The sequence below is a fragment of the Oryzias melastigma genome, linkage group LG9 (assembly GCF_002922805.2).
Source record: "Oryzias melastigma strain HK-1 linkage group LG9, ASM292280v2, whole genome shotgun sequence".
NCBI classification, from domain to species: Eukaryota; Metazoa; Chordata; class Actinopteri; order Beloniformes; family Adrianichthyidae; genus Oryzias; species Oryzias melastigma.
Window position 1 is genome coordinate 30,598,515 of NC_050520.1, and position 26,929 is coordinate 30,625,443.

At 38.8% G+C, this 26,929-nt stretch overlaps 1 protein-coding gene across 1 annotated transcript in view; it reads right to left on the bottom strand.

Moving 5' to 3' along the window:
- si:dkey-91m11.5 (BCR activator of RhoGEF and GTPase) overlaps window positions 1-26,929 on the bottom strand; it is a 45,305-nt gene that overhangs the window by 5,827 nt on the left and 12,549 nt on the right. The window contains exons 3-17 of the mRNA XM_024276268.1: window positions 15,428-15,609; window positions 11,868-11,972; window positions 9,714-9,899; window positions 7,791-7,898; window positions 7,580-7,640; window positions 7,446-7,498; window positions 7,240-7,380; window positions 5,306-5,427; window positions 4,914-5,079; window positions 3,304-3,423; window positions 3,098-3,173; window positions 2,913-3,017; window positions 2,757-2,831; window positions 2,235-2,332; window positions 1,640-1,771 (exon numbers count right to left, since the gene is read on the bottom strand). Of these exons, the coding sequence (XP_024132036.1) occupies window positions 1,640-1,771; window positions 2,235-2,332; window positions 2,757-2,831; window positions 2,913-3,017; window positions 3,098-3,173; window positions 3,304-3,423; window positions 4,914-5,079; window positions 5,306-5,427; window positions 7,240-7,380; window positions 7,446-7,498; window positions 7,580-7,640; window positions 7,791-7,898; window positions 9,714-9,899; window positions 11,868-11,972; window positions 15,428-15,609 (1,730 nt within the window). The remainder of the gene's footprint in view (window positions 1-1,639; window positions 1,772-2,234; window positions 2,333-2,756; window positions 2,832-2,912; window positions 3,018-3,097; window positions 3,174-3,303; window positions 3,424-4,913; window positions 5,080-5,305; window positions 5,428-7,239; window positions 7,381-7,445; window positions 7,499-7,579; window positions 7,641-7,790; window positions 7,899-9,713; window positions 9,900-11,867; window positions 11,973-15,427; window positions 15,610-26,929) is intronic.

Here is a 26,929-nt window from a genome sequence, read left to right on the forward strand (position 1 = left end):
TGTTTTTTTTATTCTCAGGCTAATTTGGCATTTCGTTTCAGCTGTTGTATCACTACTGAGAGTTTTTTTCAAACCACATAGAACCGAAGAATATTTAATTTTTTAATAACTTAATGAATACCTTACTATGACTGTGGACATGTACTCAGATATGACCATTTAAGACTCTCTTTTTAAGGTAGAACTGGACAAGAATCAACACAACAAACATATGGAGTTATATTTGTGCCACCATATTAGAAGCAAAAGTCACAGTTTTGAGATCAAAATTTTCTAAATTGCAAACGAAATGTAAAATGTTAAGAATAAAAATTCATAATTTGCAATTAGGAATATTTAATATTTGCTTTCAAAAGATATTTTTACTAGTGCAAACTTTTTTTTTTTGCTTTCCAAAATTATTTTTGCAATTGCAAACTTTTTTAGCTGCGTTGTGTGTCATCTTGCTTTTCCCCTATCTTTGATTTTACGTTGATATGTTTCTGTTTTGAGTAATGTTTGTGGCAGCCTGCTGACCAAAGTTTGCAAACACACAAGAAAAATCATTTTGAAAGAAAAAAAAAGTTATTGAAAGGAAATATTAAATGTTTTCATTTGATAATTCTGAAGCTTTTTTTCTTAACAGTTTAAATTTTGTTTGCAATTTAGAAAAATATGATTTGATTTGGTTGCAATGTGGTGGCACAAAAGTCACTCCATACGAACGTTAAACAATTAGAACAGAGTTGCAATGTTGACTAAATTATAAATAGTCATTAATTAAACACGTAGATGTGGTCTCGAGTGCTCATAATCTAAATGGATGAATAAGCAAACAAATGAATGGAAGATGACTCCTTTTGTTGTTTTTGTTTCCTGTCTATTGTTAAATATATGCTATTTAAATATATTTTATTTTTCTTAAAAAAAGGGGGTTAGCTTAAAAAAAATCTTTCAAATAGTGCATTTTTTAATTGAAATTTTTAAGTCCAGTGGAGATCGCGCCCCCAAACCAAATCAGTCATGTCATTTCAGAAACAGAGTCTTTGTTTGAGCAGTTTTACATCTCTCTGCTCATTTATGGCTGTGAGGGCTCTCCAACAGCTGATGCCTCCTTCCTCTGCCGGCTCAGATCAGACCTTCAGCAGCTTTCAGTTCATTAATGAAATTTTAAGGTAGTTCCTGCCAGCAGGTTTGAGGTTTGCTGCACCTGTCGAGCAGGCAAAGCCTTTCACTGTCTGACCGAGCGGCTCCTCTGTGCCTCTCTCTCTCTGCACAGCAGTGCCAACAGCTACAGTTGGTCGACCCAAAGTCTAATCCTCCCGCTGTCACCACAGCCCATCAGGGGCTCAAGCTGACGTGAGCCGCTGGCGGCCGCATGACTCACCTCTTCCCCAGGAGGAACAGGGAAAGATTAGCCAAGAGAACTGAGATCAACACACGAGAGCTCGTTTCACTCAAAGTAAAGATGCTAGACGTGATAGAGTGAATCAGTGAGTGAAACCCTTCCCCGCCTGCAGCAGTGTGACGATACACAAAGCATCAAATTATCAGGCAGTGACGGCATGGCTCAGTCTGCAGCAGCAGTGTACAGTTACACGTTGTTAAACAATGACTGCTCAGATACAGATCTGGATACATCATCTGTGCTCCTCCGTACCTTGATTTGTCCTTTAGCAATGATCTTGTCGGTGAACTCTCCATCCTCTTTGTTTTGCTTGGTCTTGCTGCAGCACTTCTCGTAGCACAGCAGCCTCAGAGTTTGAGAGCCCTCCAGTTCGATCTCAAACTCCTTCAGGGGGAACAGTGCAAAGGCTGGTCAGGTTTCAGGCTTTACAGACCCACTCTGATCATCTCTGATCCATTTATCAAAGCTTTCCTTAATTATGATTATGCCAATCCAATTTGTTTTCTTTAAAAACTCGCTTCTAAGTTGTGGGTGTGAAATAAGTTTGCCTCCACTTCCCATCATTCCTTTCTCCTGTTCGGCCCATGACCTAAAGTGTGTATTTGATTTTGGCCCCTCGTCTGATTGAGTTTGACACCTCTGGTATAACAGATATTACGTTTCAGCTTAACTTTATTGATACATGTCCTCCAACGACAGAGGAAAACACCAAAAAGATAACAGTTTTATCAAAGTGGGTCTTTAAATTGAAAAGATTTTACCTCAGCTTCTCTGGTTGAGATTTATTGGGTAATATTTTGGGAACAAATGCAGATTTCGGGGGAATTTTCATAAAGTGGTTCCTCACCTCATTCCAGCTCGGCTCTGTAGAGTCCCGGTAAACTCGCGTTTTGGCTTTGTTGACAAAATATCCAAAGGAATCCACCTCCAGGGAGCAGTATAAGTCTGGTGGGTAAGAGCAGAACTGGTTTGACTCAGGAGCCGATGTGAAACTGAACGGTCCTCGGGGTCCTGACTTGTTGAAACTTGTCAGAACTGATCTGGATACACACAAGTAAACCTTTCCTCTTTGCTTTGTAGTCTCCAGCTCCACTACCCCACTGCTTTAAGGCTTTACGCTGAAAAACTTTGTGCTTTTCCACTAAAAAATACCATTTGTGACAGAAAGCGTAAAGGTATCAGAGATCAGAGAAAACCAAAGACACATTTATTGCAGCTTGAACACAATGTCCCACTTTAATCCCACCCGCACCCCTCCAGCTGTCCTCCCTGCTGGCAGACAAGGAGAAGGATGGAGGGAGTGAGAGAGGTGATGCTACATGCAACTTTGCAGAACCATCCTTTTCTAATGAACAACGGGAACCCTTACTTAAGCTGTGCTTGAGTCCTGATGCAGAGTGAACAATGACGTTCAGGAAGCCGCACAAACCGGACGACTCATCATCTGTGACAGAAAAAATACATTATCCTTTAGACAGGTGCACTACAAATATGTTTTTACAAAAGTCATTTTTAAGCATCTTACCCTCCTTATTCATGGTCATGGGGATGGTGTGAACAGTTTGGAGTTTCACACATGAGTTGGTGAGCATCTGCAGCTCCAAAGAGGTCAGGGAAAAGCTCTTAAAGCCTGGAAGTCACAAAAAAATCAAATTAGAGCTGATTTAAATGGGAAAGAGTCCTGCAAAAATACAATTGTATTTAACTTACACTTCTTCTGCTGCTCCCGGATGATTTCCCTCCACTCTGCTCGTTCATAATCAGAGGAGATGAGGAAGGTAAAACCCTGAAATATCGATAAAGAAGAACTCAGTTTCCTGTGTTCTTTAAATCAGATTGCAGTTTTCGGTAGTGGCCAGCAGAGGGCGTCTAACACTAAAGAAATAAAGATCAAACTTTTGAAAACATGTACTAACTTTTCCGTTTCGGTTGGCCACCTTAAAGGCCATGTTGGGTGACATGAGAAGCAGGAGGGATTCTTGATCCGATAATTTCTTCTTCAGCCGCTCAATGACTTTAGGACCTTTGGTTGTCCTCTGCAGTCAAACAAACAGGAGTTATGAAAGACAACCGTGACATGGTGAGGTCAGATACAACCCAGATATAGAGAAAGAGCTCACATGGTCACCACTTTAGAGCTCTGCTTAAGGAGCCAAGCATTGGGTGGAGGAATAAGTCACATTACACCCAAATATATGATAATCAACTAAATTCAAAATTAGACCAAAATATTAGAAATCCAAAATAAAAACTGTAAGAGTTTTTTTGGTTGATGTGACTCCCTGAGTTTGCCGTCTAGACACTGTTATCTTCACATGATTGTTCTCTAGATCCCTATTCTATATTTACTTGGATTCCAAATTTGGTTGAAGAGTCATTCACATGTTTTTTTGTAAGGGAGTGGAAAAAGTAACAATTTAACAAAAGTTTTTTTTAAGTGACTATTTGCACGAAACCTTCTAAAATAAGAGCAGCCAGAGCTAAACTTTTTTCTTGACTGCTCTTATTTGGATTCCGAGTAGCCACTAGAGCAAATGCGTCAAAGTCAAGGCCCGGGGGCCGGATCCGGTCCTCTTGGTAATTCTATCCGGCCCTCCAGATTTTATTGTTATTAATGACCCGATGTTATCTTGCGCTTATTTCTAACTTGTGTAATTTTAACAAAATATATTTCTATTTATAGTAAAATATTAAAAGTTATTTAAGGTTTAAGTTGATTTATTCTGGAATAATATTCCTGTCTTTTTATTATTCATAATTGTGTTAAAAAGTTACAGTTTTAAAGTTTTAAAAAATGGCATTCTGCTAGCATCTTGGACTATTTTGGCATTTACTAAGATGTTTTAGGCCATTTTGGCATTTAGCTAATTTTCAGCTACATGCTAGCTGTTTAGGCTATTTTTTTTTAGTCCTTTAGGCTAATTTGGCATTTAGCTATTATTTTAGACCCCTGCACTGGGGGGCCTGAGTCCAGGTCCCCCTGTTTTTATTTAATTTTATATTGTTTTATTTATTGCTTGGCACAAATAAAAAAACGAACCAGTGGTTCACAGGCATCAGAATATGTTTAAAAACATCAATAAAATCCAATTAGGAGCAGAAAACATAAATATATGATCTATAAAATAACACTATTGAGATGAAGGTGCACAAGTAAGTGAGCGACAGTTTCAGGATTAAAAAAAAAATATGTGTGGCCAATGTCTAACTGCTTTGTTGGCTGCAGGGACCCGGAGGAAGGGTTAAGGTTAATGTTAGGGTTAACACACAAAATGGCTCCTGAGCACAGCTTTGTCTGCAGCTCCTCTAAGTGATGCCTTAACTGCGGAGAACAAATGTCACACACTTTGGTACGTGACAGCTAAAGTTTAACTTTAAATTCATCCAACCAATAACAAAATGTTGCCTTTGATGCACTTAAAATACGCGCAGACAACGCACGTGTGGTCAACATCATTTTTTGTTTGTGGTCGGGTGTAAATCTCTGCAAATAACTTCAATCTTTCTTCTTTTTTTTGAGTTTTACCTTCTCTCTCTGGATATCGTTCTTGATTTGGGAGATTTTAATCTTCATAGCATCAATCTCCTCCTCCTGGACCAGAGGGATGGGGCTGGACTCGGAGTCTTCGATAGTTTGGAAGGTCAGGTCAGCCAGTGGGAGGTACCACTTACAGTCATACTGTTGGCCTTTCCTGTAAAAAGATACGTTTGAAAACTTCCTCCGCATCACGCCGATGTTATTCTGCCCTCTCATGATTAGAGGGAAAACCACAGAGCTGCAGGACTACAAATGCACCTTTTTATCTCCCGCTACAACAACTCAATAAAACTATATATAACTAAAGTATAACATTTACTTTTACACCCCAGCAGGTGATGTTTCAGGCCAGGAGCCTGCGTCCTCATCAGAACACTCACCCTGCCGCCTGTTTTTTGAGTTTGGTGCAGAGCAGCAGGTCAGTGAAGAGAAAGACGTGGCGGAGCTTCCTGGACCCCTCCACCAGCTCCACCATGAAGCGATCCCTCAGCAGCTGGCGGTTCTATAACACACGAACTAGAACGTCACAATCCTAACTGTCACCAAAATTAAACCTTCTTATAATATTGAGAACTTGAGGAGCTGAGAAGTGATAAAAAGTTTGAGCATAGAAGTTTCATCATTGTAAACCCTTGTGGTGTGCCACACAGGTCTGTTCTGAGTCCTCTCTTATTCAATACACATAAATATCAGGACAGAATATGATTAAAGCACCCTTTCATTTTTGTGCTGATGACACGATTGTTTGCCAGGACTCCCTTGGAAAAGAGTTCAGTGGATCTCAATGGGATAATGGTAAATAAAACAAATAATGTAAATAAATAAATAAATGTGTCTCTGATGGACATCTCTGCACCAGGACTGGTGTTTTTGTGCAGCAGTGGAGCCTCTACTCGCTGTCAGAGCGTCCAGCCTCGTGCTCCAGGCAGCTGTGATGACTGAGCTTTCACATTCTTTGCTTAACCTCTGGGCTGAGGCTTTTTTTTAACACAGAGAGACCGCCCATGAGAGACTCCACCAACCCACAACCACCCCGTCCTGACAAAAACAAGGAAATCACTGTGGCACAGTTTTCCTCTGCACGCTCCAAGCTCCACTCCGAGCTGGTTCCAGACATTCTGCTGAGCGCAGGAAGCGTGTCCAGCGCTGCCCTGCTTTTCGTGTGGGCAAAGTTGCACGCACTTTTGTTTTGTGGTGCAAAAAAAAATCATTAATCCAATGGAAAAGACCAGAACAGTCGATGCACAGAGTCGTCAGCCTTCACACTGGCTTTGACAGCAGGCATGTGAGGCAAACCCGACGGTTTAATGGCTAATTACAGGCAGCAACAACAGATTTAAATTTAGCTAAAGGTTATTCATACAAAACAATAACATCCCCACACTTTCAAGCAATTGTCTTGTTAAGGGCTTGCTATCTGTGGATCTCTTTGTGGGATTTCAGACTTCCTCAACAATATACAGAAGAATTTTCCCAGGAGCTTTCTTTGATTTGATAGCCTGACCAGCTTCCAGTAAAAACAAAGGAAGTTCTCCCTCAGGTCATCTGAATCAGAGGCTTGAGGTGCGTGCACTAAATGTGCAGGAAACGTGGATAAGTCGGAACGGTGCAAACGTCTGGTAACGCGGTGGAGGTCACTTTTGGGAAGGATGGGAGGGAGCGGCGCGGTAATCGCTGGTTTTCCTGGTTTGCGACACGGAGACCCCTGGCCTCCTGTGTTTGCTCTGCTTTGTCACGAGCTTCCTCCACGCTCCACTTCCTCCACGGCCGTGACAGACGGGCTGAGATGAGTCAGCAGCGACTCGCTCCACCCACGGCTTCCAGACACCTTTAAACTTTTGACAATCCATAATCCTGGTAGAAGGAAATGATTCTGTTTTCACAGAAATATACACTGATCGTTCCTGACAACCGTAGCCTGATTAGTCTGGGAAATGTCAACGAAAAATATGCAAATTGCAACAATGGAAAGGATTAAAAATGGTGCTGGAATGCATCTCATGTGTCAAATTAGCTCCCGTTAGAACGCTAAATGACATGTTAGTGCACTAACATTAGTCACAAACCCAGAGTGCTTCAAAACAGGCTGACGCCGCATGGCTATTGAATGAAAACATCATCTCCACTTCCACGTCTATCTGCACCAAATGTGGGCTGCAACAAGAGAGCGATATACAGGACCAGAATAAAGTCATAAACGCTGTCAGGGACGTCCTTCCAGCAGATTCTGAAGGAGAAAAGCGGCTCGACGAACATTCGAGATTTCCTTTTTGCAGTTATATATCGGTGTTGTGTTGGAGCTTTCCACACTGACCTCTCCCTTCTTTATGGTCATGGACTGTCTGCGGGGGGTGATCTCCTCATTGATGCTGGACAGGAAGTTCTGTGAGATGCGGAGGGCGTCCTGCAGCAGGGGATAGTCTGGGTGGCTGCTGGGCGTGTGCTTCAGCAAGTCCTACAACAAGTGTACAATCACTAGTCCTGTCTGACGTTGGGTGGTTGTAAAACATGAGGACTTACGTGGAGAACCAGCGTGCTGCGAGTCACTCTATCCACAGGCTTGTAGAGAAGAGCTGTGGAGGAGGAGGAGGAATAATAATAAGCTACTTTTAGCAATATTGATCAGTGAAGATCTGGCCATGCTTTTGACTCACTTTCCAGTGAATTTTTAGCTGGCTGTTCTTTGCAGTCCTTTGTGCTTTTGACTTTGAGGTTCTAGCAGGGACACGGAAAACTCTCATTAAATCACAGGTAAACCAACCAGCAGCTGTGGAGCTCGGCACGCCGGGGCTTCAAAGAAAAGTTGCCTCGTCATCACTCGTCTCGGCCGGCATCAAACGCTTGAACCCCGCTGTGACTACATACCTCAGATATCTGTGCAAACTGAGCGTTTGCCTGGCAGCACTTGTCGGCCGTCTCCACGGCAACCTTGTAGTTATCCACGAAGGCCCGGTACACTCCGAGCTGGCTGGCCTGTGAAGAGCAGAGGAGGGATTTCTGTAATTTGTGGGGCCACTCTGCACCGCTCTGCAGTGTCATGGGGCGCCTGGCTGAGCCGTCAAGTACAGCAACTTATCCACGACTAATGCGGCCACAAATGATTATTTTAATAGTCGACTAATCACTGATTATTTCTTCCGATTAGTCGACTAATTGGGTCTTGCGCAAAGTGGATGTAAAACACATATCTTTAGCATCATTAGCTTTGAAAATAACTAAAAACTATATATACAGCATTATCTGCAATAAAGCTATGGTGAATGCTGTAAGCTGAATTTGGACGCTGAAGATGCTAGTGCTGATAGCAGAAAATGCAGAGGCTAATAGCTGAAAACCCAGAAGCTGATAGCCAGCTAAAATATTAGCTTAATGCCAAAATAGCGTAAAAAACAAAAAAAAAGCCTAAATTAGCCAAAACAGCTAACATGCAGCTGAAATATTAACCAAACTCCAAGTTAGCCTAAAAAATCCTAAATTAGCCAAAACAGCTAGCATGCAGCTGAAATTTTAGCTAAAGTACAAGTTAGTCAAAAAAAAGTCTAAATTAGCCAAAACAGCTAGCATGCAGCCGAAATATTAGCTAAAGTACAAGTTAGTCTAAACATTTTTTTAAAAACCTAAATTAGCCAAAACAGCTAGCATGCAGCTGAAATATTAGCTAAAGTACAAGTTAGCCTAAAAAAATAAAATAAAAAAGCCTAAATTAGCACAAAATAGCTAGCATGCAGCTGAAATATTAGCTAACTCGAAGTTTGCCTAGAAAACTGTAATAAATGCCAAAATAGTCCAAAAGGCTAGCATAATACCATTATAACTTTCAACTTTACTACACTCTGACTCCATACAATATAAAATAACAACTAACCGACTATTAAATTAGTTGTCGACTATTTTAATAGTCGATTAGTCGTCGATTAGTCGACTAATCGTGACAGCCCTATCCACGACAGAGCGGGATTTGGCATCTTCCCATTTGTTCATAAATAAATCCTTGCATGTAGAAGCTTTGATCGTTATTTTCCCCCAATAAACACTCGAGTGATTCCTTTTCATCTGGCTTCTGTGAACCGTTTTGAGCTTTTATTGCATGTTTTGTGGGAAAATAAGGCTTTCATCTTGCCAGGAGAGGACTCCAGGTGGTCTCGTCAGGTCTGCACTGCAAAACTGAAGCCAAAAACAACAAGCTCTGCTCCCCGTAACCCGTCTCTTCATTAAACAACACTCAAACGGTTCAGGAATGACACATTAGAAAACCTACAATTATTCCTCAAACCCTTCTGATATCCTTCTTTGTCCAGAGCTTCTGCTCACATGTGAGTTTCAGTTTGCAAACACAAGTATGTTGCTCATGACTTATCCCAGCATTCCCCTCACAGCCCACGCTTTGATTTTTGATGCTCCACAGCTAGACGGATTCAGTTCCAGGAAGTGGAAAAACAAGTTTTACTTGCGCACATAAACAATGTCATGACTTGTTTTATACTAAAAATTGCCATTTGAAGGAAATCACCCAAAGGCAAGTTTCAACTGACATTCCCTCCTATTTTTTTTTTTTGTGCATTGATGTTGAATTATCCTTTAACCCTCGTGCTCTCTTATGGGGTCCAGATGACCCCATCCTGATATTGATGCGTGACAAAGGTGGACAGGATTTTATGTCTGCCATGGACACCAGTAAAGATAAAAAAAGAAGTTCAGCGCGCTGTCTTGTGGGGTCCAGATGATGTGATGTAAACATGCCTATGATAGCACAAGGGTTTAAAAAATTGCATTTTTATTCACACATACCAGCTTCTGGAAGAGGTCTCCCACACACTGCTGGTTGCTCCAGTCTTCGACACGAGGCAGCAGGGCATCGTAGAAGTCCTTGTGGATCTCGTGAAGCTCTGGGACCTTAAAGAAGATGGTCTCTATCTGTTGGATGGTCAGCATTGGCTGAGAGGTGGTGGCCGCCGCCCTCAGAGGCTTCATTGGCTGTGAAGAACGTTACAGCGAGCAGTTAAAGAATGCACAATCTTATTGTTTAAAGAGTGGTATCGTCTGCATAGATTTTTTAAGGCAAAAACAGACATAATAGATTTTTAAAACAGCTTATTTTTGCTCTAAGGTGCAAAAAAAATTGTATTTTCAAAATCTAATTTTGCTAAGGTTTTAGCCATCGGAATAATTCAGTATTTTTAATAATGATTTATAACTTTTACAATAAAGTTATTTTCTTTTTTCTTTTAGGAAACATGTACTACAAAGTTTTTACTTGGAATGGATACCAAAAGGTGACACATTGTTCTAAAACAGCCTTGGGATATATCGGGGTATGTATGGTGTCATGGAACACGTATCTGGATACGAATCCAATTTTTAGAATGGCTCCTCTGAGTTTCCTTTTATTCTGAGGTGCAAAAAACTTCTTTAATTTCAAAATCCAACTTTGTTAAGTTTTTAGCTTGTACATCAGGGGTGTCAAACTCAATCGCACAAGGAGCCAAATCCAAATTACACTTTAGGTCACGGGCCGAACAGGATAAATATTTATTGAACACTCTAAAACTACATTTTTAAAACTTTAAAAATGTACCTTTTTAAAATAATTATGAACTAGATATATAGCACTACCTGCATTAATGCTAGTGTGAATGCCCCCGGGCCTCGACTTTGACATAATTAAAAGATTTTTAAAAAGTTTTAAAACTTTTCCGATTAAGTTATTTTATTTTTTATTCTAATTAAAAATCTTCCACTAAAACTATTATTTGACTTCTTTTTTTGTAACCGTCTGAGAATACATTTCTTTTCTCTGTTTGAAGATGTGTTTAATAGGGGTATAGGGAAAAATTGATTCAACGATACATTGCAATATCGCGACCAAAACAACAAAATCTTGAACCAGCTTGTGTTAAATGTTCAGTCAACCTTATGGTTTTTGTTGGTTTGACACATGTACTACTAAGTTTTTACATGGGATGGGTAACAAAAGTTGAAACATTATTCTAGTCTTGGAATATATCGTGATATGTATCGTATCGTGAGTTACATATCTGGATATGTATCCGATTTTAGAACAGCATTTTGCTCCTCTTAGCTTCCTTTTGCTCTAAGCGACAAAAAAAACACTTTTTTATTTTTAAAATGCAACATTGTTAATGTTTTAGCCAATGCAATAAATACACTTATACATTTTTTATACTTTTTACAATCAAGTTATTTTCTTTTCTTTTATCTAAAAATCTTCCATTAAAACAATTGTCAACCTGAGAATAAATCTAAATTATTTTCTCCGTTTGAAGATGCGTTTAGTAGGGGTGTAAGGAAAAAACGATTCACCGATATATCGTGATATTTTTTTTTTTGGCGATACTTGTAATGATTTAAAATGTTGACAAGACAATATCTAATTAGTTATTTATGAGCGTCCTTTAGCGTCTTACCACTAGTTGGGAACACAGCTCTACACCGCGACCAAAACAACAAGATCCCACGAGAACCAGCTCGTGTTAAATGTTTTTACTTGGGATGGGTACCAAAAAATGAAACATTGCTCTAATACAGTCTTGGGATATATTGTGATACGTATCGTATCGTGAGACTCTTGCAAATACACACTCCTAGTGTTGAGCTTTGATAACATAACCGATGTTTTAAACCAAATCAACAGACGCCGATGTCTGCCGCCTACAGTAACATGGATTCATGGTTATTGCTAAAAGTGGCAGATTCTTCATGGACTAATCTGATTGTAGCACAAAATGAGAGTCATGATTGTGAAAAGAACGATAGCTATGGTGTATGAAGACCTTTAAATGTAACTGAAAAGAGGGCTTTTATTTAAAGGTTTAATCTTTTCACATTCTTAAAGACTACAGTAGCGCTATCTTCCATCCATAGTTTTTATCTTTCTCTCATCGTTCTGAATTGCTGTCAGGGTGTGTTTGAAGTTTCTCGTACAATCAGAAGGGCCTCCAGGTGGCCGAGGTAGGCCTCCTCACTGGCCAGGATCCCCGACAGAACCCACTTCCTCATCTCCAGCCCCTTCTCCTGGTCCAGCTCCACCTGAGACACACATGGTTAGAGATCCAGCTGTTACCGACCGTTCTTCAGGAGCAAAAGAAATGTGAACCCACACCAGTGAAAAGCGATCCCTGTTGTGAAGTTTGAGAAGAGACGTTTTGATTAAACTCTGCGGGGGCTCCACATTCCAGCCAGCCTGAACTCCCCACATCTTGTGGAAGACAAATATGCGTCTGACCCGCAACTTATTATTTTAAAGACATCAGTCATCCCAGAGTCTGAATCATGTCATGCTATCATCTGTAACAGTAAAAAATGGAGTGAGCCACCACCACCCTCCACCATGATTTGAGCTATGAGGATCCAATAGCACAGATAAGACGAAGGGGGAGGGCGGATCTTCTTAACATCTGTTCAGCCACAGAGTGTTTGCAGAGTTTGCATCAGCGACGCCCTGCTCCATGCTAAAAGGAGCTCCCATCTGGGAGCGATATGCTGCTCTCAGAGGATTTTATTGCCGGCCTGTGGGTGCTTGAGTCTGGCTTCTCTTGAGAGCCTCCCTGACGTATACCTGCTTCCCCCTCCTATGAACTTTAGCTTATTTCTTCCCGTGAGAGACAGTGAAACAGCTGGACAATGAGGCTGACGCTGCAGCAGGGTCAGCTTTAAACTTCACTGAAGTCATTAGGTAGACAGAATATGTTACTGAAAGGTGTTATGGGTGGATAAAATCACACTGATCAACCTTCAAAGACACGGTTTAACTAATAAAAACTTGTTTAAAAAACACTTCAACACCAGCAAGATGGTTTTATATTGACTGCATCTTTCAAAAATGTATTTAAGGACCCAAACCAATGAAAATTGTGGGTTTTTCTCACGATTAAAGGGTAACCAAACAGGGCAGTTGGATGCTGACTCCACCCACATCCAAAATTTGAAAATGCAGTCAGAGGGGTGGGGCTTGGGGGAACAGGACTGTTATCATTATAGGAGCTGCAGATCATGATGTGAGAATTCTGAAACTTACATGGTTTGACCAATCACAGACTGCTTTTGACCTATTTTAATTTATCAAAGATGTGACAATGACCAACAGACAGCACTTTTAAATCCCCATTTATAGAGATCAACAGAAAAGAAAAGTTGATTTAGGGTTTGGGTACCCTTTAAGGACACATAAAGAAAATTACGCAATTTTTTTTTCAAATTGTGAAAGACAAAAAAATACTGTTTGAAAAAGCTTGTAGTTTCATGCTCTGCTCCATTCTGATGCATTCACTCAGACAAACAGATCCATGAACGTCTTTGTTTTCCTTGTCCAAGAATCTGGAAGAAACTCTTTGGTTGGATGGCTCCAGTTTTCCTCACTGTTTTTGTTCCTCTGGTAATGTTAGGTTGGGCGTGTGAGGGGTTAAAACAGGAGTGCCCAAACTTTTCACTCAAAGGGCCAAAATCTAAATGGGACCCTGGTCTGTAAGCCAAACACATGTCATAAATAAAAGGAGAAAATAAAGAATATGGTTTATTTTTTTATTTTGATTCTATATTCATTAATTAACATACATTAGTAAGAATAAAAAGTAAGTAACATTTGTCTTTGAAACCTTTAACAGCAAGGCCTCACTGGCCATTTTTAATTGAAAAACAAGAACAACCAAAAACAAACTTTCCTCCAATGAAAACAGCAAACTGGGATCCTAATGAGACGAAGAGCTGGTCTTTTGACTTGATCTGAATGCCAATGAGTCCTATGGAAGCATTTGTGACTCATAATTCAAAATAAAAGTCAATACTGGAAATGCTTTTTTCATTTTCAAAATGTACCTGCATTACTTGTCTCTTAAATGAAATGAAAAAGGAATTCTCCAAACTGCTTTTTCCTTTTCTTGTTCAACACCGCTCATTCTGTAACTTAATTAAAGTGATAAAAAAGGGCATTTGATATTTCATTTTTGTCTGGTACATTTGTACCAAAATTCAATTAGAAATATCAAATTTGAAAATTAAAATTAACAGAAATGCTTTTTCATTTTCACAGTGTAACTGCATCACCCGTCTCTTAAATAAAATGAAAAATCCATTCTCCAAACGGCTTTTTCATTTTCTTCTTCAACACGGCTCATTCTGTGACATACTTAAAATGACAAGCCATTAAAAACTTTTTTAAATCCCACCCCACAAAAAGTGTTCCATAAATCAGTTTGACTTAGCAGTTCCAGGGGGCGCACGACGATGACGTCAATGTTCGCTCCTCCTCTGCTTTGGTTTGTGCTTTCGGCAAACGACATGCCGTTCTCATTGAGGTCAGAGGCTGAAAGTATATGAGAGCCGTAGAGTTTTTAAACCATAGAGAATCAACGGGAAACGGGTGAGGGGTTTAACTAAACACTCCGCTTCAGCCATGACTTGGCGGGCCAAAAGATGAACTTTGCTGGGCCAAATTTGGCCTGAAGGCCCCACTTTTGGCACCAATGGGCTAACAGCTAGCAGGACAGAATATAAACAAAGGCAGAATGGAAGTCAGGGCTGGATAACTCCATGCCAACAAACCTGTCATAATTAAAAGACCACTAAGAACGCTTTTACAGTAGATCAGGGGTGTCAAACTCAATCGCACAAGGAGCCAAAATCCAAAACACACCTTAGGTCGTAGGAAGAACAAGATAAATGTTTATTAAACACTCTAAAACTACATTTTTAAAACTTTAAAACTGTAACTTTTTACATAATTACGAACGAGATATATACCATTACCGATATTGCTAGTGTGAATGCTGTAAGCTGAATTTGTCGGCTGAACATGCTGAAATTGCTAAAATATTAGCTAAACGCCAAATTAGCCTAAACAAACAAACAAACCAAAAAAAAAACTTATGTTAGCCAAAACAGATAGCATGTAGCTAAAAAATGATAGCTAAACTCCAAAGAAGCCTTGAAAAAAAGCCTAAATTAGCCAAAACGACTCAGTTAAATATTAGCTAAACTCCAAAATAGCCTAAAAAACTGAAAAAAAGCCTTCATTAGCCAGAAAGCTAATTTTTAAAACTTTATAACCATAACTTTTTAACATAAATATGAATAATAAAAAGGCAGGAATATTATTCCAGAATTAATCAACTTAAACCTTAAATAACTTTCAATATTTTACTCTCCAGAAAAATATATTTTGTCAAAATTATACAAGTTAGAAATGAGCTCAAGATAACATCAGGTCATTAATAACAATAAAATAAAATGATCTGGAGGGCCAAGTATAATTACTTGGAGGGCCGGATCTGGCCCCCGGGCCTTGACACGTGCAGTACATCAAAAGATGCCCAAATTTAAATGGTGAAACTCTAAGCAAAGGAAAATATGAAGCAACTGGTCAGAACATAAAGAAACAAAGATCCTTCAATATGCTGGGAGCTGAAATTGGAGCGCTCCTACAGAAAAAGCAGCAGTACTATGGAGAAGACCCACACCGACATCTCAAGAGACTCATTCAACGTTACCGACTGCGTGGACTCCAGAGAACCCGAGGACTGGGTGTCTCGGCTGTTCCGGTTCTTGGAGCGCAGCCGTAGCGAGGAGGGAGGAGATCCACTGAGAGACAGGGAGTCGTGGCGAGGCTGGTTCTCCTCAGACTGCTCCAGGTCATAGCCGTATGACGGAGAGCTCTCATTGTAGGGAGTCTCTGCGAGTAACAGACACACAAAGGACAATAGTCACATGACGGGCCAGTAAACTGCGAAGTCATGAAGTCAACACAGAGGCAAATTATTGGAAACCGTCTGCACTGAAGCATCATGCTGTGAGGCAACACAGTGGAAGGACAGCAATGCCAGTGGAGCCCAAGAAAATATCAACCTACTCCACAGTTCTGTCGTCTCGTCTTCATGAACTGAACCAGTTCATGTTTGTTCTCCTGGCAAATGTGAAAACGTTATTGGAAAGTATTGTGTCAATGTTTCTGTATGTGCAATATTTGTCAATAAAGTTAAAATAAAAACAAGAACTAAATGTACTGAACGACAATCTGAAAATAGCTACATTTAGTGCAATCTGGTAAATAATCAAAAAAGGAAAAAAAAATATTTAAATGAAAAGCTAATTATCCATAAAATACTGTTTCACTTTAATGGGAGCCAGAAAATTACAATTCCGTTAGAAGTCAATTGGGAATTGAGGATTTTTTTCAGCCCTTCATCCAAAAAAACGTATCAATTAAGATCAATTTAGGTGCAAATGTTAATTTTATCCGAGATTATTCAGATCCTATACAATCCCACATTTACACTTTGTCCTCCAAGTGCAAAAAAACAAAAAAAACAAGTGTGTTTATTGAGGACAATTTCTACAGCCTTCAAATACAGAAACTAAATAAATGACTGCATTTCTGAAAGTGAATAAATGCTTGGTAGCTTTTACAAATAGAAGTTGTTCCGCTTATTTATTATAAAATAAAATAAAAATACAAATATAAAATGTTTTTTTTTAATTTATTTACAATTAGTCCATAAAGTGTCAAAAATAATGCTTCATTTCCCCACAAAGTCAATAGCAGTTGAACTGGTTAGCTTAATTGTCTTTTTCTGTTGAAAACAATGTAGCTAAAATTTACATTTATAATTTAAAAAAAAGAAAATGTTACGAGATGTTACAGAAGTTATGAAGAGTCCTAATGGCCATGTAAGATTACTAGTGAATTATTATAGTTATCAAGGTAGTCCAGCAATAGTAATAGGAATATTTGTCAATTTTATGCGTAAACGAACCCCAAATAAAATGTCTTGAGAAGCATACATTTATACTAACAGTTGAAAAATAAAAATATATGATGGATTTTTTTATGTACAATTACTTAAAAAAAAGTATCTAAAATAATTATTTTTAAGACCATAGCAGTTAAACTGGTTAGCTTAATTATCTTTTTCTGGTTGTTGGAAAAAAAAAAAAACGCAGCTAAAGTTTACATTTATAGTTTTAAAAAAAGAAAATATTACGAGGTGTTGAAAAAGTTAGAGTCCAAATGGGCATGTAATATTATTATTGAATTATTATAGATATAAAGATAGTCCAGAGGGAAAAAACAGACAAAAAAATAATAATAAAATAAGTAAATAAACCGTAAATAAATCGAGCATATGTGCATCACCATTACAACATCCAATAGGATTTAGCTTTTTTTTTTTCCAACATTAACTCGCATTTTTTCTAAGATTAACGAATAAAGTCAAAGGTGCAAGTCCAATAAACTAAAAAAATCTTCTTTATTGGAAAAGGCCTTCCAATCCTTTTGATTCTTACATTTTAATATGAAGTTGCAGAATAATTTCAAGTCAAAATGAATGAGAGCATTTTAAAACAGCAAAAAAGGTGAGTCCAAAGATGAAGGCTTTACTTCTGCAGGCTTAAAAACATTGAAACACGAGGTTTACTCAATGGATATTTGGCTTCTAATGTACAACATTCTCTTACATGTGAGTTGAAAAAATGTTTCCATGCATGCTTAACATTTCCAGGTGACATGGACCTTAAATGAGGAACACTAGATACGTTTGTGAATCAAAGCAGCAACAACATCTTTTTGTTTATCCAGATAAAAACAACATCATCACATAACATTCTGATGATGTATCGGCTGTACATCACTGCCTGAAATCTAAAGTCGGTGAATTGTTGCAGGTCGATCAGCCAGCAGCAGAATAAATCAGAGGCGAGCGGCTCTGTTTTCCTCATGAAATCCTCTCAGCCCTCATAAACCTGCGACCCATATAAAGCCTGCATAAAGCCTGATCCCGCCTCTGAGGGCGGAGCCAGGTGAGCGTGTGAAAACGGGCGGCCAACGCATGCGCCTCAACCCTTCAGTTAACCGTTTCCTGCCGTGTTCAGGATTATGCTGTGGTGGCACGGACGGGGAATCTGTATTTGTTTTTCCTCCAGTAAAAGAACAAAAGGGCTCAGACAGCAGAAAGACCCGTTTACAACACGTATGTCAAAGTACCCGCCCCTCCAGGTCATTTTATTCTACTGAAGGCCCGATGTTGTATCATCTTGACAAAATATATTTTTATGGAGAGTAAAATAGTTTACATTGGTTTATTATCAAATAATATTCCTGCCTTTTTATTATTCATAATCATGTTAAAATGCAAGTTTTTAAAGTTATAAAAATTTGCATTCTTCTAGCTTTTTGGACTATTTTGGTATTTACTAAGATTTTTTTGCTATTTTGAAGTTTTGCTAATATTTCAGCTACATGCTAGCTGTTTTAGCTAAATTAGAGTTTTTCAGGTTTTTTTTAGACCATTTTGGTGTTTAGCTTATATTTCAGCTACATTTCAGCTACATTTTGGCTTTTTTCAGTTTTTTAGGTTATTTTGAAGTTAAGCTATTTTTTTCAGCTACTTGCTAGCTGCTTTGGTTAACCTACGTTTTTTTTTCTTAGTTTTTAAGCTAATTTGGCGTTTAACTAATATTTTAACTGGCTATTAGCTTCAGTGATTTCAGCTATCAGCATTTTTAACTTTCAATTTCAGCATTTTCAGCTATCAGCACTAGCATCTTCAGAGGCCAAATTCAGCTTACAGCATTCACACTAGAATTATCGCAGGTAATGCTAGCTCATAATTATTAAAAAGTAACGGTTTTAAGCTTTTAAAAATTTTGTTTAGAGTGTTAAATTAATTTCTATCCTGTTCGGCCCACGACCTAAAGTGTGTTTTGGATTTTGGCCCCTTGAGCGATAGAATTTGACTAAGGTCTCCAAGGAATACTATTAGCATTTAATTGGAAGGATGTTATGAAGGTAAATCTAAGCCAAAAATAAGTCTAACAACTCATAAGCTGTACCAAACAAAGTCAAATTTGCAAGACGTCAGCAAAGGAGTCCAGTTAGCAGGTCAGCATCAATATGTCAGGTGAAGGCCACAAACTGGCTGACCACTGATTAAAGACAGGAAGTACAGGAGCTGCAGGAAGAGAAAAACAAGCAGCTTTGGAGAGTTCTGACGGATGAAAGAGAAAGGGCCGTCTCTACAAGGCTGTAACCAAATAAACACACACAACTTTGTAGTAAACAGAAACAGAGCTAGGCGACAGAAAACCATCAAAGAAAGGAGGAGATTTAGAGAAATGTTTTCAGTTCCTCAACACTGGGTCAATTGTGCCCTTCATAGTAACTCAGGACTCACTTGGCTGCAGCCTGTGTGAGAAAGCGCACACTACAATGGCCCCATAGTGAGAGAAGTCGCTCTAGTAATCACAAGGACGGCTACTGAGGAAGTGTCCGGCAGTTCTGCCCGGAAAATTGAGCAATTCATTTGCCTCAGAGAGGAAACAGGCTTTCTGCACAAGGTCATCTCCAAACAAACAGGCCTCGACTCCTGCTGCCGGCACCTTCATCTGTGCTCAACGCCGGTAGACTTCACAGGTTGTCCAGAAACTCAGAGGTTTGGGCAGAGTTGACTCATATTTTTAGGACTACAAATTAGTCATTTCAGTAGAGGAAACCCACAGAGGGTTTAGGGACAGTTTTATGAGATAAATAATAATTTGTGTTAACCCTTTAACATCGGTGACGTTTAAACACAAAACCTTTGACATACTGTCATTTTTTAAGTGTTATAAAGTCATATATAAAGTCTTTTATGGTGGGAAGAACTGTTTGCAGAGAAAACGTGTTGCAAACACATTTTATAAAAGTGAAAGACACTAGAGAAGTTACCTGCGATAATGCTAATGGGAATGCTTTTTGCTGAAAGTAGTTGCTAAAGATGTTGAAGCTTTTTGCTGAAAATGGTCACGCAACTAACTTTCATTCCTGAAGGGATTTGCTGAAAATGCAAAAGCTATTTGCGAAATGTTAAATTCAATAAAAGACTGGAAATTTCGTTATAGAAAGAGCGCTTAAGTTGACCTAAATTTCTGAAAAAAAAGTTGTAAGATTGCTCAAAAATCCCTAATCAATGCCAATTTTGCAAAAAAAAAACAAAAAATTACAGTGTTGCTTAAATATGAGATGAACTACAAATTAGCCCAAAAAGCTTATTAGATGCCAAATTAGACATTAAAAAAAACTAGCAGGTTGCTTAAATAGTCTATTAGCTCAACTCCAAAATAGATTAACATTCTTCAGTAAACCAAATGAGTCAAAAACGTAACCCAACCAAGCAACCAACAAATCACTTTCTTAAATTTTTTAATAAAAACTTTACTGTGAAAAAGCATTGTGTTTATCTCACCAGGATTAGTGTCAACTTTCGTCGACTAAAACGTGGCTGAAATGGACTCAAAGGAACGGCGAGCTAAGCGAAGGTCAGGTGAGTCTGTTTTTATTTTCATAATGGAGACATGAACTTTGTGTGTTCTTTACAAAACCTAAAAACAGATGATATCTTCATCTCTACTGCTCTGAAGGAATCATCCAACCAAATTTCAGAGCACAAGTTCTTGTTTGGCTTCAACAATAAGATTCTTTCAACCCATTTAAGACCGAAAATAATAACTGAGGACTCGGTGTGCATGTGTGTGTGTGCGGGTGTGCATGTGTGCATGTGTGTGTGTGCGGGTGTGCGTGTGCATGTGTGTGTGTGACACACCGGCGAACAGTCCAAGATGAACCCCACTGTAAGTGTCACTGAAAAGTTAGAAACTTAGTTTATTTACGTGTTTAAAGGAAGAAATATTTTTAGTTGAAAGTTAGTGTTATAAAAATGTGTAAAATATATTTTGTTTTGTTTTTTATACAGTGTAATACTAATTTGCATAGCACTTTTATTCTGAAGTTGTGTATATGCTCAAAATTAATTATTATTCATCTGGGTAAGTTTTGGATTTTTGGTGCGGGTGATTTTTTGGTGCTGATGGTCTGAATGTGCTTGGATTTTTGGTATTGATCAATGTGGATGATTTTTTTTTTTTTTTTATGATAATCGTCTGAGTATATTTAGACTTTTGGTACTGATTTACATAAATGACATGTTTTTGATATAAATCTAAGACAAGTCCAATAAAAAATATACTGTGGATGTTTGAAAGTTAATTACATCACTGATCTTAATAATCCTTAATAACCTGAATCCATGATTGTAGGGTAGAAATATTTGATATTAAGTCCTGAACCGGAGGTTAAATTCATGTAAAGAAAATAGTAAAGTCAAGCCGGGGTGGATAATATAAATTCACTTCCTCCCACTACCATTCAAGCAATCTACTTGTGATTGATTATGTAATATGTGTCTATTTTATGCATTATGACCTGATTGCTTGAAATAAAACATTTCATTCATTCATTCATTGAACTTGCGAGATTGAGATCTCAGGTTCACGTGTTCGCTCTCACATCCTACAAGACTTCAGAGCGAGTCGTGAAGAAGGCAGCTTGGAGTATGAGTCAACCGGATGTGAAGAGTTAATGTGTACAAACGGATCAGTTAATTCAGACCTCAGAACTGTCAGGGCAGCCAGTACTCCAGAAACCGTTTGCAGTGTTGTCATTAAGGAGCTACACCCACCTTTGCCAAATAGTAGCTGGGATAGGCTCCAGCAACATAAATATGGATGGATGCTCCCCCCCAACTATTATATAGTCATCTCAGCTCATTGTTCAGTATTAGTACAAGTGTACTTTCATCAAATGTAATAAACTCATAAAAGTTCAGTGCCTCAGGAAGCTGCTCCTTAATTTTGAGTGAACAGCTAAAACAAACACAAATGACTTCATAAATGATCCATTAAGCCGTAAAAGAAATGAGTCTGTAAAACGGAACAGCACTGGTGCTTTAAGTAAACATTTAAGCTGCATTCAGTAAGTACACTCCTGATGTTGACATTTCCTTTCTCCTCTAGTCACAGGCAAGCTATTTAGTCCAATTGAGGATTTCTGTCAGTTTTTTAGGCTATTTGGAGTTTAGGAGTTTAGCTAATATTTCAGCTACATGCTAGCTGTTTGGGCTAATTTAGGCTTTTTCCCTGTTTTTTAGGCTAATTTTGAATTTAGCTTATATTTCAGCTACATGCTAGCTATTTTGGCTACTTTTTGATTTTTTTCAGTTGTTTTTAGTCTTATTTGTAGTTTAGCTAATATTTCAGCTACATGCTAGCTGTATTGGCTAATTTAGATTTTTTCTCTGTTTTTAAGGCTAATTTAAATTTTGAATTTCCTGCTTATATTTCAGCTTCATGCTAGCTGTTTTGGCTAATTTAGGATTTTTTTCATTTTTTTTAGTCTTATTTGTAGTTTAGCTAATATTTTAGCCTTTGGCTAGCTGTTTTGGCTAAATTAGACATTTTGCCCCTTTTTTGGGATAATTTGGCATTTAGCTAATATTTGAGCTACATGCTAGCTGCTTTGGCTAATTTAGTTTTTTTTTCATTTTTTTTAGGCTAATTTGGCGTTTCGCTAATATTTTAGCTAGCTATCAGCTTCAGCTAGTATCTTCAGCAGCCAAATTCAGCTTACACCATCACTGGTAATGCAATGTATCTCATTTTTAAAATGCTTTAGTATTATGTTTTTCTATGAAGATTACAGAAAGGAATTATTTAAAATTTGGCTATGTTTAGCTTTCTGGAAAACCGTAAATGTTTACGTTTAGGCTGGGATTGTTAAACTTTTTTTGTTAGCCTATAAACCGGCCCCACATCAGAGAAGAAAACAGTTATGTGGCTCTCACAAGAAAAGGTTTGGGGACCCCTGTCCTAAAGGAAGTTTTTTTCTTCCTCTGTGCTGGATTTGGGGGAAAAAAAGGAGCTGATCGTTATTTCCAGGGTAGACGGTCTGATGCGGTGACACGTCTCTGTGGCACATCTGTCGCTCCCTTCCCGCCTGTTTATCTTGGCTCATCTGTGCGGATTAGGAGAAGAGCTTTGGGGTTGTCTTTGCTTTGTCATCACATCCAGCGTGCTCCTGTGACTCCAGTTTGCATCCCCCATGAAGGAGAGGTGTTTCATTAATCTTCACCAAACTGCTGGAACCAGTTGTTGGTTAAAAATGGCTGGAATTGGAGCCTTATGCTTAGACCAGTACATCCCCTTTTTAAAACGATCTTTCATCTGTGGTAATATGGGAAGTGAAATGAAATTCTTGAAAAACATGGGAATTACAGAGTTCAGAGAAGTCAAAAGCAAAATCAGCTTCTCTCTGCACAGCTGCTGGGCTTAGCTCTCTTATGTAATGTCATTTAAACGTGTTTAGGACGTCTCTATCGCACAGCTGAAATGACTTTAAGCTTCGTGCTGTTGGGTAATGCACACACGAGCTTGAGCATCGCTTTAGAATCCTCCAGCTGCTGGTATGATGCACACAGGCTGGCTGTCCTGCAGAGAAGACGAGGATGACCTTCTTCTCTGACCCCTCAATGATCAAACTTCAGGATGATTTCATGCAGCAGCTCTCTGAGTCACACAGAAAGGGATTTACTTTAATCTGAAAATGATATATCAGCTTGTTCATGGGCGCTTAATCTATTGACAGGACTTTACATGTCTGTGAAGGAAACTGGGCATTTCAGGTTTAGGTTTAGACATGGAAGCTCTCTGGAAGTTGAAAACACAATAGAAAAAGTTTTTGCATCATCCTAAAGATGTAGAGCTGCCACAAACGATTATTTTAATAGTTTATTAATCACCGATGATTTTTCCCGATTAGTCGACTAATCAGGTCATGCACAAACTGAATGTAAAGCACACATCTTAACCATCATTACTTTTAAACTAACTTAAATCTAGATATATAGCATTACCTGCGATAATGCTAATGTGAATGCTGTAAGCTGAAGATGCTGAAATTGTTGAAGCTAATGGTTGAAAACGCTGTTGCTGATAGCCAGGTAAGATATCAGTTAAATGCCAAATTAATCTAAAAAGCTGAAAAAAGCCAAAATTAGCCAAAACAGCTAGCATGTAGCTGAAACATTAGCTAAACCTCAAAATAGCCTAGAAAGCCTTAGTAACAGCTCTAGCATAAAAAGAGCTGAATATTTTAATGGCTAAGTGAGCTAAACAGTTAAAGAGATATGGACGTCCAAAAAACGTACAGAATTACAATAATAAAGAAATAAAGAAAAAGTGAATCACTATAGCATTCACACTGTTAGACCAATAAATATTCTCTCCTCTCCTGACATCGTTCAGACTGCAGAAGGGTGGAATAAAAAGTCACGTTCTATGTGGGTCTGGATCAGCGTTTCTGATAGTGTGTGTGGCCAAATGTGAAGGCGGGCCTGATCCGGCCCGCGGGCCGTAGTATGGGCACCCCTGCTTTAGAACACTGACCATCATTATTCCCCATATTTATGCTCCAACACCAGAATGGATGCCAAGAAGTTAAAATCTAATGCAGCACCATCAAATCCAATCATTGTGCAGAGTAAAACAAACCAAAAATATCTTATCTTTGACTAATGGACTCTAATGGAAGTTCCAGCTCTGTAACGTACAGGAAAAATATTGATTTTCTGATGATCCTGAGGAGGATCCAGAATAGCAACATCCATATTTTGTCCCTTCCCTGCTGAAAACACGACTGTCCCCACAAGCCAGTCGGCTGTTGAGCAGAATTAAACCCCGAAAATAAACAATGCAGCAAAAGTTGGATCGATCTGGCTCAGAAATAGTTTTAAATGCAGATTCTACGGTAAAAATTCCCCTCAGAGACTATTTGTCCAGAGACGGGTGGCCTTCCTGTCACCTTCCTAATGGATCTGGTGTAAAAAGTTGCACCTTAAAAAAAAAAAAAAAGGAGAATGTGAGATGTTGTGAAAAGCAGAGAAGCACTTTGTGAAGCCAGAAAATGGATTGTCCTCTGAGAAGGCGACTGCAATAGGATCCAAAGGCTGCCAGCAGGGTTTTCAGGAAATTCTGAGCTCGGTCACCGGGTTCTAAAAGGGTTCTGGTCCTGGACTGCAAACAGTTTGTTTGGATTGCAAAAGAAGCCACAGAAACGTGCCTTCAAATTTGCATTCCCGAGACTGCAAGATAGTCATAATGGTCAACAAGTAAACACGCTTTAATGAAAAGATGTAACACAATCAAAACATTAAAATTATTAGAGCTCAGTATGAGACAAATATCTTAAAGCTACAAAATACTCCAAACAATTTTAATAAGTTTTACTTTTTTTTTTAAGGAATCCCAGATCAATGTTTTTGACAGAATCTAGAATGAAAACATGAGAGAACATATAAATAAAATAGTGGTGGAGTTATATTAAACTGCTTACTCCACTCCTTTTTAAGATATTTATTGGATTCATGTATAAGAGCAAACGATTAGGAGTATTTATATGGCATCATGTGTATGTGGATGTATATTTATATGGAGAAGTACACCTGTATGTAGCGTCGGGATGGATGAAGAAAGTGGATTTTACTGACTTTAAACAAGTTGTTGGCCTGGCTGGTCTGAGGATTTCACAAACTGCTGATCTACTGAGATTTCACCCACAACCATCTCTAGGGTTTAGAGAATGGTCAGAAAAAGAGAAAATGTCCACTGAGGTGATACTCCTTGTTGATGTCAGAGGAGAATGTCCAGACTGGTTCAGGCTGATAGAAAGACGACAGTAACTCAAATGGTTACAACCGAGGTCTCCAGGAGAACATCTCTGAACGCACAACACGTTCAACCTTGAGATGAATGAACAACAACAGCAGAAGAACGCACCGGGGATCACAGCTGTCAGCTCAGAACAGGAAACTGAGGCCACCAAGGATTAAGGCAGTTCAGAAAGAAAAGGGGTAAAACCCAGTACTATATCTTTTGTTTGTTTTCTTTCATTTTGGTTTGCTTTGATTGCTTAAGATCTAGGAAAAGTGGATTCTAGCTAAGGAAATTTAGCTTAAAGAAGTTAGCAAGGACGAGGGGCGGAGCTCCAAAAGCCACGCCCCCTCAGAGGATATTTTGGAAACAGAGGCTTCAGATCAGCATAAAAATGGCTTTTATTTTTTCCTTTAGGTTGTGGGATTTTGGTTAAAAACTTCACAATCATAATAAAAACACGACTGGGAACATTTTTAAATAAAAAAAATGACTTTAAAGGAGTACAAATGAACACTAAGAAGCCCAAATGAATCCATTGTTTTATTGACTCCACCCACTTCTGATGACAGAGCTCATTATGTCACCTTTAAATAACAGAAAATAATCCTGTAAATGAAGCTTCTATGCAGACAGCATCTGTGTGTTTGGGCATAAAGTAATGAAGCCAGCTCGCCAACATGACGGTCCAACATCTGCTGAGGGCTCTGGTAACCACGGCTCTGCTGAAGGCGGCGAGGCCCAGCAGCGCCCGATTCTGATCCGCAGACTAAAATTAGTGTCAGTCATTAGGCAGTGAGGGCCGTCCAGCCCAGCACACCTACTAATCAGAGCACATTGAAATAGCTCACAAAATAGAATCTTGACTTTCTTTTTTTTCCCTCAACAGCTGGTCAACATTTGCAAGAATAACACAGCTACTGTGTGTGCTGAAAAAACCCTCGGAGTGACCTCTAACTTTCCTGAAATATTCATCTGCATGTCTGAACAGGATTAAATATTTGTGAACGTTGCTCACCTGACTTGATTTAATGTGATTGGCTCCATCCTAATCTGCCTGGAAACAGCTTTCCCTGAGCGATTTGATTTAACCCTTTAAATGGGCCATTACATGATTTTCTAAAGCCATTCAAAGTAAACTATCCATATATATGGTCAGAAATTACCTTTGGGACACTAAAAACAAATTACATATGAAATATTAGTGATTTTGGTGATTTTTTTTTCTACCCGGAAGTGTGTCTTCGTTTCTTCCACGAAATAATCCAAACTTTTTCAAAGATGGATGCACATACCATACACCTGCCCCGGCCATCGCTACTCTAGTTCACAACACAAATACACGCTGCTTCTGCGGTGTGGGGGTTGGAGCCCCACATCTGAAGTAGCAAACACCTGTTTGAGCTGGAATCTATTGAAGACAGGACACAACTGGAAGATATACGGTATTCTGCATCTAAAAGGGAAGTTTTTTG